The sequence below is a fragment of the Notechis scutatus genome, chromosome 2, assembly GCF_049901735.1.
Source record: "Notechis scutatus isolate UNSWTSFEM ecotype Mainland chromosome 2, rNotScu1.2, whole genome shotgun sequence".
NCBI lineage: Eukaryota > Metazoa > Chordata > Lepidosauria > Squamata > Elapidae > Notechis > Notechis scutatus.
The window spans coordinates 117,944,550-117,965,560 of NC_142010.1; the positions used below are offsets into that span (position 1 = coordinate 117,944,550).

At 36.2% G+C, this 21,011-nt stretch overlaps 1 protein-coding gene and 1 long non-coding RNA gene across 11 annotated transcripts in view; one reads left to right on the top strand and one right to left on the bottom strand.

Moving 5' to 3' along the window:
- Positions 1-8,269, bottom strand: part of LOC113411954 (uncharacterized) — a 31,723-nt gene extending 23,454 nt beyond the window's left edge. The window contains exons 1-6 of one of the 8 annotated variants that reach the window (XR_015747701.1): positions 7,889-8,236; positions 6,694-6,758; positions 6,247-6,352; positions 3,501-3,584; positions 3,186-3,293; positions 181-509 (exon numbers count right to left, since the gene is read on the bottom strand). This is a non-coding gene — a long non-coding RNA (uncharacterized LOC113411954). Of the gene's footprint in view, positions 1-180; positions 510-1,900; positions 2,012-3,185; positions 3,294-3,500; positions 3,585-6,246; positions 6,353-6,693; positions 6,759-7,439; positions 7,521-7,888 lie in introns of those variants that run through there. The other 7 variants (XR_015747695.1, XR_015747698.1, XR_015747702.1 and 4 more) reach the window with 7 other exon arrangements.
- RPTOR (regulatory associated protein of MTOR complex 1) overlaps positions 1-21,011 on the top strand; it is a 409,502-nt gene that overhangs the window by 311,393 nt on the left and 77,098 nt on the right. For all 3 annotated transcript variants that reach the window (XM_026667263.2, XM_026667262.2, XM_087955978.1), the window contains 3 exons: positions 1,940-2,098; positions 14,163-14,281; positions 20,021-20,124. In XM_026667263.2, the coding sequence (XP_026523048.1) occupies positions 1,940-2,098; positions 14,163-14,281; positions 20,021-20,124 (382 nt within the window). The remainder of the gene's footprint in view (positions 1-1,939; positions 2,099-14,162; positions 14,282-20,020; positions 20,125-21,011) is intronic.

Here is a 21,011-nt window from a genome sequence, read left to right on the forward strand (position 1 = left end):
CCTCCCCGGGCTCTAGAACCTTTCTTTGAGCCTCCGGGAGGGCGAAAACGGTCTCCCGAGGCTCTCTGGAAGCTGGAAACTGGCCCATTTCCGGCCTTCCCGAACTTCCGGGAGGCCCATTTTTCACCCTCCTCGAGCCTCCGGGCATTCCCTGCACTTACCTGCATCCAAAACAGGCACTGTGGGGACTCCTGGGAGGGGCGGGGTGGGGTGGGCGGGGCCAGCCAGGAGTGGGATTTGGGGGTTCTTTGAACTGCACAGTATCTTAGCTTGGGGCTCTCCCGAACCCCTGCGAACCCCCAGGAGCCCACCCCTGCTTGTACCATGTGTGCATTTGGAACTACAACAGAAATGGCACAATTAAAAGTTGACCGTGTTTCTAACTACTATTTGTGAATAGTGTGACAGGGGATCGGATCCTGAAAATCATGACCAGAAGTAGATTCATTGGCAAAAGTGATATATCTGTCCTGTCGACTATAATCCCTGTGCCTCTCCCAAAACAAGTGCTGAAAGAGAAGGCAGAGAAAATAGGAAACATCTTGCAAGAACAAAGTTGCATACATATGTAATATCTTCATCTGATTTTCAGTTACAGACAGGCCTCAGTTAACAATAAATGTTATTTAATTACGGTTTGAAGTCACAATGGCAGTGAAAACATCACCTATGACCATTTTTCACATTTATGACCATTGCAGCATTCCTGTGATCACATGATCCACATTTGGACGCTTGGCAACTGGCATGTATTTAAGATGATTGCAGACTCCCAAGGTCATGTAATTATTTTTTTGTGACCTGAAAAACAAAGTCAATGGGGAAGCCAGATTCATTTAACAACCCATGTTGCTAACTTAACAACTGCAGTGATTCACTGAACAACTGTGGCAAGAAAGGTCATAAAATGGGGCAAAACTCACTTAACAATGGTTTTGCTTAGCAATGGAAATTTTGGGCTCAGGTATGATCACATTTCAAGGACCACCTTGTATATTCCCTTATATAAAAGCAAGTCCTAATGCTGCCATATCCCAAAGGTAGTTTTTCAGGGAAAACAGGTAGCTGCAGCACTGAAAAAAGAGAAGGGGAAAAAAATCCCTCTTTTTATGAGTTTCTTTTCACATGCAGCTTTCAGGACATAATCATAAGAGCCAGTTCCTTGGTGGAAGTACATTAAACCAGCAAGACTCCCCCACTTATTATTCCCTAAATTCCATTATGTTAATCTTTTCTACATATCTTTTCCTGCTTTTTTACAGAAAAACATGTATCTAGCAGGACTCCCAAATCATTCATGCATCCCCAAAATATTTCCACATCACAAAGTTGTATATGTATGCTAATTTCTGCTGTCAGATACGTTTTGGTATTTAAATTAACATTGGTATGATCTTCTGTTTCTCCATTAGTGAGCATACTGTTAGTTTAGAGTTAGAGTTAGAATAACTTTATTGTCACTTAGAATATACAGCAATCGGCATACATTAAAATGAAATTTCACTGCATACAGCTCTCAAAGGGTCACCACCTCCCATACACACTACATAAACATGACAAAATAAATAAATAAATGCAAAATTGTGCATATGCCCACATATATTATATGACACCGAGAAACAAGAAGGTGATATGATACCCCTTCTGAAATAGTATTTTTCAGCTTTTCAAGAGTAGAGACAGAACCTGTATGTTGACTTATAAAATAAAACTTATTTAGAGATGTCTAAGCCTCAGACAGATGGAGCCTGGTGACAAAATGATGGAACTCATGGCACACTGCAGTCACTAGGATTTCTGCATGTGGCTAATAGATACTACTGCAAAACCAAGTATACCCTTCTCTTTCAAATTTCCATATACAACTCATACTTTATTGAGCATAGTTCCTTGCATAAGTGTTTTGTTCAGTGTCTGCATCCTTATTGTTATTCAACAGCTGGAAGCTCTGTTGCATTTTCCCCGGGGAATCTGAGCACAAGCAGCAGCGCCAGCAGCACCTTGGGCAGCCCTGAAAATGAAGAATATATCTTGTCTTTCGAGACGATTGACAAGATGAGGAGAGTCAGCTCCTACTCATCACTGACTTCTCTGATAGGTAAGCCTAAACGTTTTCAAGCCAGTTTATTTATAACACAGAGTATGGGATGAAAAGGTCAACAATTGCAGTAGAAGGAGTAGAAAATGATGATTAAAAGTTTTTTGGGTGTGGGGGGGCGGGGACAAGTAGATTCATAATGCCACAACGTTCATGTGGACATGTGTCAATTTTCTATTCAGGATATTTTTTTCTACAAATTTAAGCAAAATAAGAAAATACTGATTGGAATTTGTAATGGAGCTATTAAACAGGGTATATGACCTATGGTCTCCTCTTAATTCACTATTTTGTTAAAATGACATCCTTGTTATCAGCAACGTTTATTTCTGATTTGTCTATTGATTATTTAGTTTGTATCTCTTTTTTTCCCTAGCTAAGTAGAAAAGTCAGGAGCTATCTTGCCAAGCAATAGCTTACTATCACTACAATGGTCAAGCTCTTTGGGCAGGATAGACAGTCGCCATCTTAGAGTAAAGCTTCTTTGCCTGTAACATGATGCCAACTACACAATAATGTTGACAGCTCAGATTAAAGGTTCCATGGATATGGACTGCAAGTATGTGCCATTCCCTTTGCCCAGGTACCTTTATGAAATCATCTGCCACCATTATTAGAAAAGAAACACGAGGCAAAACTATGAGAGGTTGCAAATAAGGAGTGAAATCCTGACATTTCTAGTTAGAAGGATCAAGGAACATACTGGGCTGGATGGACAAATAGTTTGACCTAGATTATTTGGCATTTCTTTCAAGAAGAAGCATTGGCACTCAGTGTTAGGATAAATATTACCAATTCACAAGGGAGTTGGAAAGAGGTTGTTTTTAAAACTGCTATCTATTATTTTTCATTCCTTCCTTCTGATTGATCATCAACTCTACAGCTCCTCTTGCATATAATATGTTTTGTGGTGAGTGGGATTCTTGAGATTATTCTTGGGAATATAATGCTGAAAAACTGCACTATAGCCAATCAAATTCAAAAACATTAAAAAACGAAATTACAAAAGAACAAGAAACTGACAAATACTGGTTTGGGAAACAGAAGGAAAAGAACATATTGTCTGCAGAGGATAAAAATTGTGCACCTTATATCATCTCTTTTACAATACTCTGGTGCCTCAATTGCTCCTTTTGTAAAGCTTGATATTTCCCCGCTGTTTTCTTCAGATGTTCAAAAGAGTTCAATTTGTTTCCTGAATTTCAAAAAAGCTAAAGTCAAAGAAAGAAACTGAAAATAAGTACACACACACAAAAAAAAGAGTGACCCAAAGCAGTACTCCAATGCCCCCCTTATTGGTATTCTGCCAGGAACAGCTCATATCCAGTTGTAAACAACACAGCTTCTGGAAGTTGTTTAAAATTCATAACTTGCACAAAATTCCATTACTTTCAGCACTTACCTTTTAAATGATGGGGGATTCTTCCCCCTCATGACTTCTTTCTTCCACTTTCCCACTTTGTATAAGAGTCTTCCATCCTTTCAGCTGCAGTGTAAAAAAAATCATTTTAAAATGTTGAATGATCCATATGCTTGCCTTTAGAGATGTCAGGCTTACATTAATTCTTAACAAAGCTGCAGGGTAGTGTTACTCATATAAAAATAATAATATTTAGCAATATAGTTGTGATTTAGAACAGCTCCTATAGTTGACTGAGAAAATTGCTGTTTTGAGTAGATATGCTCTCAGATTCCATTTTTGACCTGGGTGGCAAGAATGAGAATATCTGTAAGGAATCACTGCTGGTCAGGTTAGACCATGATTGTCCAACTTTTTGGTTTGGCTGGGCCATATTGTGTAAAGAGGAATAGTCCCAGGCCACAGGTAAAATACGTAATATAGTTAATGTGTATAAATCACATAATGGTAAATTTTGCTGGACACAAGAAGTCAGGAACCAGGATGAGTTCAAAAGTACTACAAGTTTATTTCAAAGTATCTATACACAAGAATCTGAACTACTAACAGTCAAGGAGTATTGGTGTCAACAGACTTCGGGGTAGTGCTGCTAGAATTGCATCTCTTCTGGGCCATAGATACTCCAGATTGATTATGCATTTGACACCACCCTCAGGCTCAGCCTGGTTGTCTCGCACAAGTTTATAATCTTGTGGAGCCACATTACTAGCTCTCCATGCGGAGAGTGCTGCAATATATGACCAATATAGCCCAGAGGTATTTATTTATTTATTTATTTATTTATTTATTTGTTTATTTGTTTGTTTATTTATTTATTTATTTATTTATTTACTATTGCCGCCTGTTCGTCCATGGCCACTCGAGGCAGCTTACAGAATGTAAAACCATATTTAAAATAAAAACTAAAAACTAAAAAAAAGAATCAAATAAATAAATTGTTAATAATACAATAGAACAATATGTGAAAATAAATAAATAAAAGATCACCCCCTAATTCACACACACCCGCTCTGACGACAGCAGATCACATGAGCCATTTGGTGGGCTCCATCCCGCTCTAGGTTCCCCAGGCCCGCTGGAAGAACCAGGTCTTCAGTGCCTTCTGGAAGAGAGTATTATTGAGGGGGCCAGTCTAATCTCTGGGGGAATGATGTTCCAGAGAGAGGGAGCCACCATGGAGAAGGCTCTTCTTCTGGGTTCCACCAGATGTATCTCACTCAGGGATAGGACCCGCAGCATCCCCTGCCTTCCCGCTCTAATGGCTCTGGGTATTGCCCAGAGATAGATATATCTTACACCATATAAGGCTGTTTCATACGAACAGATCCTGTACCTGATGCTTTAGCATATGAAAATCTTCTCCCAATTACAGTATAACACATTAATTTGTCATCTTTAAAATTATGGAATTAGTATCATTATGCCTGGCGCTTAGAGATTAACAACAAGCTTTAGTGCAGACCTCCTCCTGAAATTACCAGAAATTGTACTTTCTGATGAGACAGAAGGGAGAAGAATATTCAATATATTAATTTTAATTACATTGAAACCAAATCAGATTTAGTTTTATGCTAGCTCCACCAGTTCTTTATGCATCCCCCCAGCATACCACTTGAAGGTCAAGTGAAGGTCCAGCTTAAAAAGGGGTCACAGATCTATGGCTTGGAGAATAAAAGAATATAGATCCCAAGGAGTTTCAAATTGAACATGTAACACACTGCAGGAGAGGAAAAGGGGCTGGAGGAGCAAAGTAATTAAAGAAATGATATTAATTATTTTAGTTATGTGTGCTTAAGCTTGAAAATTGGAGCACGTCTATCATGGGATCAATAGGATGGATATCATTAGAGAATAAAGTAACAGAATACAGGAAAATGTTTTGAATTCAGGTTGTTGCAGTTTTGAAAAGGATATGATGATCAAGGGGAGACAGAATAGATTTTGATAAGGGCAGTAATACAGTTCATTGGAGAGTTTGCCCTAAGACAGAGAGGTCAAAAGAAAAAGCCAAGGAGCTTATTGGAGGAGAATCATGAGTGCAATCACAACAAAGTTGGAACCAAGGCAAAGAAGAAAGCAAGACAGTATTAAGGTCTGAAACAATGGTTAAGGGCTCTACAATACTTGGAGATGTACTGTAAAGGGTAGTGGGTTTCCAATGTCAGAGGTAGAAATGCAGTGGGCAAGTGAATAGGCAAAAGCTGATTAGATCACACTTGTAGGAATGCCACAACTATTAGAATATGCTTCAAAGGAGAGAGAGCAATAACAGTGTCTTGGAGGAAGCAGAATCAGAAGTTGAAATATTAAGAATGAAAAAATCATAGACAGTGATGGGTTCCCTGGCATAGGAAACGGCAGTTCCCAAGAAAGAAATCAAGGACAGCCAAAAGGATATATATATAATTAAGTGATATGTGCTAGAAAGAAGTAGCAGGGAGTTTGAGAGGAAAACTGGAAAGAGAAAAAGGAAATGTAAAATCCTCTGCCAACTTGTATTTAATTCTTGTCGGCTTCATGGATACATCCATATAATTTTCTTGCCAAACAATTTGGAAATGGTTTTGGCATTGTTTTCTTCCAGGAATTTTTTTAAAATTCCCAGTCAATCCTGCAGCTCCATTATTTACTGATGGTTATCCATCTAAATAATAATATCTAATCCTTCCTCCTTAACATGCACAACACAGGGAGCTTTTTGAGATCAGACATCAAAAATGCAGCTTACCTTAGAATTACTTGGTTGAAAAACAACATCCTGCACTTTGGGCACCACAGGCTCAGTTGAGCCTATGATGAAATAGCATTCCCTTTAAACCTTGATCTTAGTGTGACTGGGAAAAAAGTAAGGATTAGTAAGAAATTACTGTTAATAATCAGAGGAAATCATTTTTCAATACTGAAACTCTCATTGTCATTCTAAATATTAAGAGATGAAAAATATACAGCTCTCCAAATGTTGTTGTTCCTGATTTTCACCAATCCATAGTTGTCTTGAACCACTATGTTTGTGTCACTATTAAATCGCTTTATTTAAAAAATATAGAAACTATTTTTCATGTTCATGAATGTCCAGACATCATACTTAACTGCAGTTTAGCTTGAAAATGAAACCACCTAGATAATGAAGATGTGAATTGGTATAAAAACAAATGAATAAATTTCAGGAATTTACCTGAAAGGGTACTTCCCAGTGATGTTTACAGAACAGCGTCCCTGTTTGGTGACTGAAATTTTGATCTCTGAAGTTTTGATGTAAGAAAAAAAGAAATGGATAAAGGAGAGCATTAATAATTGTACAAACTTTTTGTTATTATCATTAAAATATCTTGTCCTTCCTCAACAAGCCCAGGGCTGCATGTCACATGCATTCTTATTTTCTCCACCTTTGTAATGCTGATTTGCCAGAGAGAATCCTTGGGCACTGGGACTGAGGAGGGATTTTAATTCCCATCTCTCTGGCTGAAGTCCAGCACTTTTGCTGCCACCATTTGATTTGTGATCCTTGAAACTCTCTGTACAGTTTGGTCATGATTCATTGTTTTCGGTAAATAGGCATCAAAGCTGCAATGCAATTAACATTTAAACAGCAAAGAATAATCCCAGCCCCATCCAAGAAGTACCAAAGAAAGAAAAAGCAAATGTTTAGCCTTGTTCTCAGGTATTATGTCAGTACCAGTTTTTATCCTTGCCTTGTCTACTATAGCCCTCTCCCCTTATTCAAAAACTTAAGTGACACCCCTCCCTCCTGAATCACTTCACAAGCTCTTTCCCCACTAAGAAAGTGAACTCTAAAATAAAATTTTAGGGATTATTTTCCAACAAAAGAAATCTTATTCAGTTGGTTAACTAAATAAAACAATTGAGAAAAATTTAAAAACTGCATATTAAAAGAGAGATTATAATGAAGAATTCCCTCACCTTCTTTCAAACCACCTCTGAGGTTTAAATAATAAAATGGCATTCTGCAGTTTTTGTACAACCATTGTGTTGTTTTTTTTACTACATTAAAAAAAGGAAATGTGATTGATTAATCGGGGCACTATTTTTGTCAGTCAGAATGTTTTAATCATTTAATCTCTGTAGCATTGCAGTCCTTTTTTTAATTACCTGTCATATTACAAAATATACATGATATAAGAGAACATACTCATTAATGCAACAGCATAGGATTGAAGATATATTTTTAGATAGCTGAAGGATTTATAGAAAGCTTGTTTTACATTGCTCATTCAGATGCATAAATTTTTCAGTCATTGATTGCCATAAAGGCTAGCAGCAACCTCTTTTTTCCTGGGCCTTTTATGAGATCTCACACACAGAAAAATCCTATTCCCCCCTTTCCCTCCTGCTGCCTTCCATATATATACCTATTTAGGAGGAGCATCAGCTGGAAGCAGAGAAAATTCTCACTGTTCCTGGTGGCATGATGGCTCTGGATCTTCCATTGTGCTCTTAGAAATGCTGCTGAGTCTTTTTAACTGTTGCTTCCTCCTGGCTTGGTATATTCAAACAGGAAATTAAAACTGAATAAATCTCTTTGTTGCCAAGGTCAGAGAAAGAACTTAAAGATCAACCACCTATCATCTGCTGCTAGTTAATCTGTTTTCCCTGTTGCTAGTTAATCTCCTCCCTGATTAATTTTGAAAGGGAGAAGAGTAGCAGAAAATGTTGGGAAAGACTAATGGGGGAAGAAGTGGTACATACTATGCTTAAAGCTCCTAGAGAAAGGTAGGGTCTACATCAAAGGGTAAATAAAGAAGAAAAGCTTTACCCAGCAAGTTTAACTTAGACTAAGCTTTCCTGAACGAGAGGAGCTCATTTCTGAACCCTCCAATTTACAAATTTGGCACAAGCATCACAACTGCAAATTATGGTGAATTCCCGCAGCTTTCAGTCTCAGTAAGCCAGGCATCTGAGAGAAATGGCACTGCAGCTGCTCTAACTTATATGTGTGTACCATTCAGCCAGGCCCCTTTCAACTGAAGGGGTTGAAAAATGCAAGCCACTTGAAGTGTCCTAATTGCAGCTGTTAAATTGAATAAAGGGCCATGCATAGCTGAATGTAAAATTAAAAGCTTGCACCAAAGAAGGGCTATTTACTTCTTGCGTTCTTGTTAAAAACAAATTGTTTTGCAACTCTCTGTACTGTAAGGCCCATTTAACCAATTTTGAATTGACCCAGCTAATTACAGAACTGCCATTCTTATATAATTTTTATTAAATGTTACAATTAAAAAGGTAAGAGCTAATACAAGCTTTACTAAAAATAAAAAAAACATACAGAAAAAAAGGAAAAAATCTAGAAAAGAAAAAAAATAATACAGTAAAGAAAAATATCTAGGTATGGGTATAGCAATAGAAAAAACACTTAGACTTATACACTGCTCCATGGTGCTTTACAGCATTTTCTTTGTCAGCATATTGCCCCCAACAGTCTGGGCCGTCATTCTATCTACCTCAGAAGGATGGAAGGCTGAGTCCCATCAAGGTCAAGCTCGTGGCAGGGCAGAGTTAGCCTGCAATACTGCATTCTAACCACCGTGCCACCACAACTCCTATACCAAAGAATAGAACTGAGTAACTTAATACTAAAATGACTTCTAACAATAGTAATATAAAGAAAAAGGAGGGGATTCTTCAGATATCAATAGATGGGAATCATTAGACCTTACCCTGTGAGAAAGGTGAACAATGTCAAAATGAATATTATTGTCAGATTAATTCATATTCTGAGAGGAATTCCAATTTATACATCTGGACAATATTTTCAAAAAATAAATTCTTTGTTTACAAAATTCCTATGGGTTGTTCAATTCCAAAAATATCTTTACAGAAAATGTAATTACCAATTAATGAGGGAGGTTTCGGTTTTCTGGATTTGCTATATGTTTAATAGAATTGATATAAATACATAATCGATATTCCTTAAATGGATGGGTAACCAAATTTTTACCTGCATTCTGATTTGGACCAATTCATAGAGTATCTTGCTATTTTACTAAAGGCCCCTTATTTTTTGCATAAATACTGGGATAATAATACGAAGTTTAAAAATAAACAAAAGATTGTCATCTGCAAGTTAAACCGATTTAACTCAGATTTCAACTGAGTTGTTTATTACTCCATAGAGTTAGATCTAGCACAAGAGTTCCATGCAGCATGGATGGAAGAGATATCCTTGCCTTGTTCTTCTAAACCAGGGGTGTCAAACCCACATCGTCATGGCAGCGTCACGTGCATATCGGGACTTTTTTCCCCTTCACTAAACCAGGTGTGGGCATGGCCAGCACATGATGCAAACGGCCCGCTAGCCGGGAGTTTGACAGCCCTGTTCTAAACAGTGGAAAGGCAGGAGAAAACATACCATTAATTTTCACTTTAGATGTAGGTGACCCATATAATATCTTAATCCATTTTATGAATTCCAAAATAAATCTAAATCCGTTTAATATAGCAACCATTTTGTCGAACACTTTTTCAGCATCCAATGATAAAATTGCAAATAGATCTTTATTTTTATTCATGTCTATTAAATCTACAACTAACCTAAAGTTATTTGCTACCTTCCTAATTTTTATAAATCCTGCTTGATCATTCTTAGCAACAAAAATATCACTTGCTACAATCCATTTGCTAACACTGCTGTTAAAATCTTTTATCAAAGTTAATCAACAAGACAGGATGATAATTAGAACCAGTGCTGGGCTGTCACGGGTTTGGACAGGTTCTAGTGAACCGGTAGTTCCGGTGAGCAGTTTGCCCTGCCCAGCCACCTCTGCCCTTTCCTGTCCTATATTTCCCTGTTTTTTAGCTCAGCTGATTCACGCAGCACAGTAGATTGCCGTGCCTCAGCTGTTTTACTCACCAGCACTGACATAGAAGGTAAGATTTTAAGCTTAAAATGGGCAGTTTTTGAACGTGAAGCACACGCTCACTGAACTGGTTGTTAAACCGGTTGCAGCTCACCACTGATTAGAACACTGAATATGATCTTACCTGCTTTGGTAAAACTGTAATAGAAGCCTGGTTAAATGCTAATGATAAAATTCTGTTATCAAATATTTCTTCACATACTTGATAAAATTTTGGTACCAAAAGATCTATGAATGTTTTATACTGTCTGATCGGAAACTCATCTAGGCCTGGTATTTTAGCATTTGTTATTTTTAAAATTATTTGTTCAATCTCTACCTCAAGTATTAGAGCAAATATATGTTGATATTGTGTATCATCTAAATATGATACATTATTTTTATTTTAAAAGGCCTCTATCTTCATTCAATATATTCTCTAGTTTACTGTATAATTCTGAATAAAATTTTAAAAATTGATAATTTATGTCAATTGAATACATTTCATCTCTTTTATTAATTTTAATAGGTCATCATTTTCTCTTAAAGTACAACAAATGACCACTTCTTCCCATATCTCATTTCTTATCTATAAATAAATATTTAAAGCCTTATCATTCAGTCCTAATCATCAAAAGTCCATTAAGGGTTACGAGCGATAACAATATATTTATTTATATAGCATTATGCATTATGGTTGGTAAGCTTGATTGAAATCCCTAGGCTCATATGTCAGCCACAAAAATTTCAGTTTCTGCATCTAGCCCCAAGGGGCACCTGTCTAAAGTACAAGTGGGTGATTTCACAATCCCTGTTTTTTCCAGAGAGATTTTACTGCCCAGAATTCACCGTCTGGCTTCTGATCCTGCTGCAGTGTCATCCTTGTTCCTTTAGGGATGTCTAGTTTGTCATGAACCCTCACTGGAACTCCCACAGAGCTGTCATTTTAGATGCACTTTTAGTGCATATGCTTCTGCCCATGTGCTTTGTCTCTGAGTCCCTTTTTATCATTACAATCCCTAATGCAAAAATAGAGCTTTTCCCCCCCTCCTGCTGTTAGTATTTCTTTTCATCAGTGCACCGACTCAGTTCAAGCTTGGCAAGCAGCTAATTTGAATGCATCATTCAAGGGGCTGTGAGCCATTTTTTTTTCAATGAAAATAATATATAAAGAAGTAGAGCAATGAATCTAAAAATTCATAGAAATTCCTTCTGTTCTCTTCAGCTGATGAGTGAAAGAGGAATTTCAGTGGATTTTTTTTTTAAAGGATCAGATTCATTAAAGTCTTGTGCGGGTATTTTTCTTTCTTCATTCTTTATTCCTCGGCCCTGAGAGAAACATGTTGGTTCACATTAACACAAAATATTGCAATATTGAAAGATTCTTTTCCTTCCCTTCTGGTCTTTCATTAACTTTCAAAGGAATCTCAAATACCTGAGATTTCCCAGCTGTGGTTATATAATTTCCTGCATGGAAATAAAAGTAGAAGAGGCAATATGCTGATCAGGGGAAAAGGAGCTGTGGAAAATGCTCTTCCAGTGGCACAAGCTGCCTGATGTCTTGACAGCTGCCATCTTCTTGGCTTTCATCATTTTGCCTGCTTGTTTGTGTCTCCCTGAGTGCATATATGGTACCAAAAGCAAAGCTTTTTCAGTGAATCCAAGTTGACACACACAAAAGACCTTAATAGATTGTGCCAAGTAGGAAAGGAGCATGAGATGCCAGCTACAATCTAAGATCTCATAAAATAACAAATGTACCCAAAAGTCTGCTTTGATGTTTATTTAGTTCAAGAAATGGCACACAAATCACATGAGGTTACCCACTCCACTTACCCATGTAGAAAAGCTCATTTGATATTTCTCTGTCCTGTTTTCACAATGATTTAAAATGTTTTACCAAGATGGGCACCCCACAGTATCTTGGGATGTTTTATTATATGGCTTCAATTCTCAGATTATACAGATGAGGAACTACTGATTTCCAGTGAATACCATTCTAATTGCATGAATGAGGAATCCCAATTCACAACTGTTCTGCATAAAAAATGAATTAGATGTTATGTGAAATATCATACCCAGTAATACTTTTACATATATGGACATCAAAATTAGTCACTTAGTAATTATCCACAATTGTTTCAGCTTTGAGGAAAATGCCTGTTTTCCCACTATTGGAACTATTGTGGACACCTGCATGTCTACAATATGCTAGATCACCACTCAAAGTTCCATTATTTAGACCAGCGGCCACACAAACATGTTAAATAAATAAATTGAATAAGCAATCATTTGTTGAAAAGAAGCCAAAAATAACTTTTTCTGCAGGGAAGGGAAGGATAATTTTGGGGCAATGAAAATTAAAAGTAAGATTTCACTATATAAACACCTGAACAATTATTTATCAAAAAAATTAGCATCATATTTAATACCGCCAATTCCACTGACCATTACAAGTCATATATCATGGTTACAAATTGCCTGTTGATCCAGTGATCCGGTTACTGTTAAACCATGTTGTAAATGGCCACTATAAAAAGATTTCCTTTCTGACTTCTTACCATTTATTTAATGTATCACAATAGATTCTTATTCACTAAAGTTTGTGGCATAATAAGTGTGTTAGTTTTCAAAATATTGCTGGATTTTAATTTCAGTTACTGTGGCATTACTACAAATTTCCCCCTGGGATTGTTAATAATGTGGCTTAGTGATAAGATCAAAATCAGAAAGCATAATGCGATTGCCTTATTCTAAATTCATTACCTGACTACATTTGGTCAGTGCATATTCCAGAGCTGGGAAAAGTTACACAAATAATTGCAAGCCTGTAAAAAAAAGGTTAGTTATGAGGAAAGGTAAGAAATTTGTTTATTTTTGCTTGGAAAAAAAGAAAAATGAAACACCTAGAATCATTTTAAATAAACATGTAAAAAAGTTGGATAGAAAATGTTTCTCCTTCTCTGTTAAAAGCAGAACTCCAAATTATCAAATGAATTTGAATGCTGGTAAATTACCTCTTCATATGGAATGCATAGTTAAATTAAAAAACACATTTGGTCAATGGCTTCATGGGGGAATAAAAGAGGCTTTACATTTGAATTAGGAAAATTATATAGAATAGGAACTTTGTTGGCTGCTATTGAAGATCACCATATTTAGGGCTTGTTTGCATGATTATCTTGGGTTAAGAAAGAATAGCTCTAGTTTCTGATGTTATTTAGATGCTCTAGTCTAGAGTAATCTAAACTGTTATTTTTCCCAATGGAGGGGCACATCAAAAGAAGAAAAATATTGAAATGGCTTTCTCAGATTTGAGCTTCAATCATTTATATCCATCTTCAAATTCTTGATTTCATGTACAGACAATACTGTGGTTAAACTCTAACAGCAGATCTAGCTTTTTAAAATCCACCACTCTGTTGAACAAGCTGTACTAACCTGGTCTGCATATATTGCAATAAGACCATTGCAGGAAGTCACCCTAAACCAAAAACAAAACAATTGTTTGGTTTATCACATAATTGTGTGATTATGTATGAATTAGACCACCGATGCATTGATAATCAAAAGTGGACTACTATAAGCCTACCTTTGTGCGTTAAGCATTTATCTCAGCCTATAACATGTTACAAACACTGCATATTAATAGTAATATGATCTTATTTTTGTTTATTTACAATTAAGTCTGATATATTGTCAACATCCTGGGATCATCATATAAAATGACAATTTGGCAACTGAATTCCACTCAGGCATATTTTCTTGCTTTATTCCTCTTTGTTTCCAGGGGTGTCTTTCAATAGTATTTATACCCAAATTTGGAGAGTCCTCTTACACTTGGCTGCTGATCCATACCCTGATGTTTCAGACCTGGCTATGAAAGTGCTGAACAGCATTGCTTACAAGGTAAATTTTGGGGGAGGGGGCAGTTATTGGGTGAACAATATGCAAATGGATATTCTTTTGGACAGCATTTTGAGATAATTTTATCAGATAGTGAGTTTGTCATATAATCTGCGATAGGATTTTTTCAATAAATTTGTTCCGTTAACTATCTCTTTGTATTTATACAGGTAATCCTCGACTTACAACCCTCCATTTAATGACTGTTGAAAGTTACAATGGCATTGAAAGAAAAAGTGATCTATGACCAGTTCTCACACTTATAAGCATCCCCACTTCAGGTGCTTGGCAATTGACATATATTTACAATGATTGCAGCATCCTGGGGTTCTGGGGTTGTCATTTGCAACCTTTCTGGGAGCTTTTGACAAGCAAGTCAATTGGGGAAACCGGATTCACTTAACAACCATGGCAAAAAAAAATCGTAAAATGGGCAATTATTCACTTAACAATTGCCATGCTTAGCAGTATAAATTTTGGGCTCAGTTGTGGTCATAAGTCAATGACTTCCTATATCCTGCCTTCAACATATAGTCATGGGCTAAATAATTGCACTTAAATTGAAAGAGTTTTATTCTCTTCAAAAAATTAGCAGTCTACATTGGCTAGAGGGCATCAGGGGAGAATGAAAAATAATAAAATTATATAATAATATCCATATTATAATATGTTTAATATATGTTTTGGTTTTATATCCTCTTCCTGTTCCTTGGGGCTGTTTCCTTCCCCAAAACACACCGAGTAATTAACTATCCACCCTAGATCACCCCACTAACCTTATAAACATTGCAGATCATTACAATTTTTTGATGGGAATCATGCACCAGATAAGATTGGGAAACTAATATTCCTGAAGGAAACTAATTTCCAAATCCTATATTTATGCTTTCATTGGTACCTTATTTTTGTGGAATTCAACTTTTTAGTTAGATAAATATCCTTGCTCCCTCTTTTCATAAGGAAAATTCATAGCAGTTATATAGGCACTTAAATAGCTATGCTGTATGCTTGTCAAATGTTTGACAGGTCAAGATTTGGTGGCCTTGAAATTAGCAGACTGATACAGAAGAGAGTAATCACAAAATCTGAGATTTGGCAAATAGCACTGGAATAAGCTACTTTATGGCCAAGTATTTCAACAGCCTCTAATTATTCAGTTGCTACTCACTTTCTCTGTTTCTTTTTCTTTGGGCTTTTATATCATTATGTTGGATAAATAAATTGTGAAGTTTTACATGTGGCATACTTATTCAGAGAGTCTTTTACCCTGCTGATAATTGATGTTTTCTGCCAGCATAAGAATTTCTGGATCCTATCCAGAATGCATTATGCATTTTCTATAAATAAGATAATAGAAAAATGGTACAGTATAGCTTAACTGAAAGGGGGAAGCAGTACAAAGCTAAGCATTTGATGAATATCTGAATGTTATCCTATATAAAAAGGTATTTGAACAACTGTACCCCATAAATTAATGTTGAAAAAATATCAAAGTCACAATTGCCGTGTGATGGTTATTTGCACCACTGAACAAACAAGCCATCAGTCAGTTTTAGCAATTGTTTTTTTAGGAAAGGATTTATTCACCCTAAATGGATTTTAGAAGCATGACTGGGTTGTGTTTCTAACATGTAAAAAATGGGGAAATATAATATTTTAGAGCGTTTATATGAGATTTCAAGTATGAGATCATCAATGTTTTGTGTAATTTGGGGTTTCTTGTAAATTTTTCTTCATTTTGTAATTGGCAGCAGACAATTATAAAATATGTGAAAATTATCTGAAGATACCAGCATCTTCTGCTTAGATGTTATTAGAGTGTTTCTCTGAACTGTCATTGTTGTGTGCATAATTAAAGTGCTAAATTGACAGTGATTTTAATATTTAAACCCAAGTTTGAAGAGAAGAAACAGAAAAGAATATAAGAAAGAAAGAAAATGTATAAAAATGTGACTTCCAGCCTTAATTACAAGTATAAACAAATTTAGTAACTTACTCTCTCTTAAATGTTACATTTATCTTTTCATCCTATATCCTATCTCTTATCTATAAACAAATCCATAAAACATCAACTTTTTAGTCTTGGTGTCAATATATAATGTAGTCAGAGGTAACAACATACCTTACTTTAACCGTGATCAAATAAATCAACTTCATATTCCTTCCTTTTACTTCTAACAGCCCTAGTCTTTAGTTCAGTGTCATAAGATCTGATTTCTTTTCATTTTTTTCTTTGTCCCAATTCTTCAAGGCTTTAACAAGTCTCTTTAGTAAATCAAGTAGGAAAAAAATTTCTAGGTTACTCTCTTGGCTTGTCATTTTTATTTCCTTTTAAATGTTAAAGTCTCTGCCAGTTTGTTTACTAGATCTAGTGAAACATCCTTTTCTAAATCACTATCTTGGTCTGTCAGCTGGAAGGGACCTTGGAGGTCTTCTAGTCCAAACCCCTTCTCAAACAGGAGACCCTATACCGTTTCAGATAGGTGGTTGTCCAGTCTTTTCTTAAAAACCTTCAGGGATAAAGCACCTACAACTTCTGAAGCCAAGCTGTTCCACTGGTTAATTGTCCTCACTTTTAGGAAGTTTCTCCTTAATTCCATGTTGCTTTTCTTCTTGATTAGTTTCTATCCATTGTTTTGTGTTTTGCCTTCTGGTGCTTTGGAAAATAAGTTGACCCCCTCTTCTTTATGGCAGCCCCTCAAACTCTGAAATACTACTATCATGTCACCCCTACTCCTTCTTTTCTCTAGACTGATCATACCCAATTCTTGTAACCGATCTTCATTTATTTTTGTCTCCAGGCTCTTAGTTCTTTGCACTTTTTCCAAAGTCTCAACATCTTTTTTTGTAATGTAATGACCAAAACTTAATGCAGTATTCCAGGTGTGGTCGTACTAAGGATTTAGAAAGTAGTACTAATATTTCATGGGATTTTGATTTTATGCCTCTGTTTATGCAACCAAGGATGGTATTAGCTTTTTTGGTGGCTGCTGCACACTGCTGGCTCATATTTAAGTGATTGTTCACTAGGACTCCAAGGACCCTCTCATAGTTATTGTTTTTGAGCCAGAGAGAATGATCTCTCACCCTATCCTTATCTGAATATCAAAGAACTCATTGGTCCCTTTGCCACAATCATCAACTTTGTGTTTTGGGTGTGAAAAATTGAATGCAGATAGACACACATACTGTACAAAGATATGTTGATGGATGGATGGAAAGAGAGATAGAATATATACATTAATCTATTATGTACATTATAATACTGATTGGGAAAACTCAAAGAGTAAAGGAACAAAACTGGTGATGGTAGTTTTATTAAAATCAGAATAAATATTTGTGTTTCTAGCACAAGGTATCCATTAGTGATATTTAGTTGCACTTACAGAGAATTCAGTGAGACCCAAGAGATCTAGTTGCATCCAGATTTAAAAGGAAAGCATTTCATTTGTTCAGGTTTATTATATAGATTTCATAGAAGTATTCTATTTGTCGTTGCTATTTCAAATTTTATATTATACAGCTTATTTTAACTTCTTGTTGCATATTTATAGGCTTTAGCATGTTTTGGTTTAATATTATCTTTTAGCCCAAACTTTTTATCTTTATGTACTTTTCTTAACTACCCTGACATTAGTTTTGGATATTCTCTTGTGCTGGTTAATAGCTGCAACGAGGTTAAGTAAGTACATAGAGGAAAATTACAGTATTACAAATTATATCCTTAATGGAACCGGATAGTAGAAAGCTGCCAAAGAGAAATTACTATCATGCTGGAATGCACATGTTTGTCAGAAGGTATCTGGAAACTAACTCTTCATTTTTCTTTCTCTTCATGAATATACATGAACTGGGAATTAACCCCTTTTTGTCCCAATGATAATGGTTGGTGGTGATCCAACTGCTATCACCATTTCAAGGGATTTGAGGGAAACTAAATGCATCAGCTTCAGGCTAGTATATTTTCCTCCCCTTATAACTCTATTCTGGCTGCATGTTAAGGGCCCATGGGAAGGTTTAGATTCCCATGACTAAAAACCTACCTAGAATGCCTACTTTCTACCAGGGCCATAATTAGAGATTGGTTGGCAGAACAACAAAAATTGATACGGTTTCTATCAATGGGGAGTTTAAAGAGATAAATTTCCTTATCTCATTATCTCTTTACAAATGTAGATTTGCTAAATTTACCCATCTGCTAGATTGTGGTCTATATAAATTAATATAACTAACCTTTCACAACTGACTTTGAATCAAAGGGAGGAGAGGAAGTAGCTAACTCCAGTATAATTTGTAGTTATTTAAAAATGAGCTGGCATTCCAAGCTGCTTAAAACAATTATATGGGGAAGAAACCTTTTTTTTCCTAGCCATAGAAGATGATCAAATTATATTACATTTTATGATTGAATATATAGTCTTAACAAAAGAAAGCTGATTAAGAAAAACATGTAATAAACCTAGAACTTGTTGCCAAGCAATTCTACAATTGGCTTTTCAGAAGACAAAGTCAGTTTGACCTCCAGATATAACTTATGCAAGCTGTAGCTTTTCTTACTACTTTAGTTAGAAAAGCTACAGCTTGCATAAGTTATACTGTATTGTATTACTGCAGATTCACAAATTATTCATCCTCTCAAGGCCATAACATACTTAGAGTGGGGGGGTGGGGGAGAGACAGCTCTTTCTTTCTTGATGGCATATTGCATTTTTTTTAAAAAAAACCCATCTAGTGGATTGGAGATGTCAAGAGAAACAAGCCATTTTCAAGGCCCATGCAGCCAGTGAGTGCTTGAGGAGAAATAATAAGTGCTCTGTTCCATAAGCGCTGAAGTTGTTTGGGTGTCCTCAGCAGCACTGGGTGTAAAGAGCAAATGCAGATACTCTTAGAACATTGTCTCCTGATTATGCTATTTATTTCTGCAGGTTCCCAAATGTCTTGTTGATTACTTTTTACACCTTTTTTAATACAACTGCTGAGATCTTAATAGCCATCAACGGTCTCTTTTGAGTTGATGGATTCCTATAAGTGAAGGTTTCTCCTGCATTAGAAACTTCACAGCTGTACGCCTTCTCTTTCCATTCCTTCTTCTTTTGCCCAAAATCTCAAGAAGTGGCAAATGAGATTTATCCTTATATCTTTGGGGAACTGTAGGAAGTGTCCTATTTATTTTGTTGCTCCATTTTACTTATTACATCAGAAGCTAATGCAACACACCAACCGAGCATCTCAAGGGAAGTTCAAGAAAAAGGGCCCTGGTTTTGAATCATAAAGTAATTTTTCACCCCGAGCACACTGGGAATGTTTGATTCTATGGGCCTTGACAGATTATTCTATTGTTAAAATATTATTTACTCTATTTCATCTGTTTGTGAATTATTCTTTCTTCTGGAAAAAAAGTTGATATGGAAAGGTTCTTAGATTTAGGCAACAGGGTCAGGTTTTGACATTATTGTCATGTTTTACTAACTTTGGTCTTAAAGTGATTTCTTACCTTAAAAATGGTCTCAAGGTTTTATTGCAACTATTAACATGGTATCGAGACTAAAGTAGCATATTAAAGTGGAATCTTGGAGGTGGGTAGGTAGTATGAGCTAGATTCTTCTTTGATAGGCATGCAGTAGTATAACATTATTGTAGTGCTGGAGAGTGAATCTCCTTCCCTTTATTTCCAAATGTAAAAATCATACTAAGCAGAGGTTGGCATCTGTTTCTCTCACTTGTTAATTTTTTGTTTCCTAGGCAACTGTAAATGCCCGCCCTCAGCGCATCCTTGACACATCTTCTGTCACGCATTCCGCCCCAGCCAGTCCTACTAACAAAGGCATGCACATACATCAAGTAGGGTAAGTTGCCTATATGTTTGATCCTGTACCATATCCTAATTTAAAAGGTGTGTATTGTACAGATACTATTCTTTGTGCAACTTATTTGAAACCACTTGTTTATTTACAAGTTTTTTTTTCTGTGAGAGCCTTTAAGAATAACTTTTCTTTCCCTATCTAATGTCCCTCTAATGTAGTGTTTGCAATGAAGACTGCAACACCTCAAGAGTCCTTCTGAATTAACTCTGATTCATTCCCCATTAGTACTAAAGCTTTTAGTCAAAGGAAGCATAAACAACACTGCTCATGACTCAGTTTAAGAGTCAGGATGGAAATACATTCATCTTTGTGCCAGAAAGATCTTTGTCATATAATAAAGGTGGCAGATACATTGGGAGCCACTTACATTATGCACTGAACTTTCAGGCCTTATAAAATGCACGTGTTTTTTTCAGCAGATAGATTCATTCCTGTGTTGGGGAAAAAATAAAGAGGCTTTGTTGCTCCAAACTGAGATCTACAAAAACACCTATTTGGTTATATTTTTCCTCCAACAATTTTGTTGGGGCAAAGAACAGTGAGAGAGGAGGGCAAAGGCTAGGGGAAGGGACTATAGCTTAAAAATACTATTGCCTAGAAAAATTAAGGTTAATTGTTAAGGTACTAGGCTAGAAGCCAGAAAACTGTCAGTTCTAGATCCAACTTAGGCACAAAACTGACTTGGTGTCACTCTCTTTCAGCCTTAGAAAGCAACCAGTAGCAATTCACTTCTGAAATCTTGCCAAGAAAACTCTAGTAACTAATCTAGGCAATTGCCTGGAAACAAAAACTAACTCAAAGGTGCCCATGCACAAATACAAACACATCCATAAGAATAAACAAAGTGGCAAGTAGAGGAAAGGGTTTCC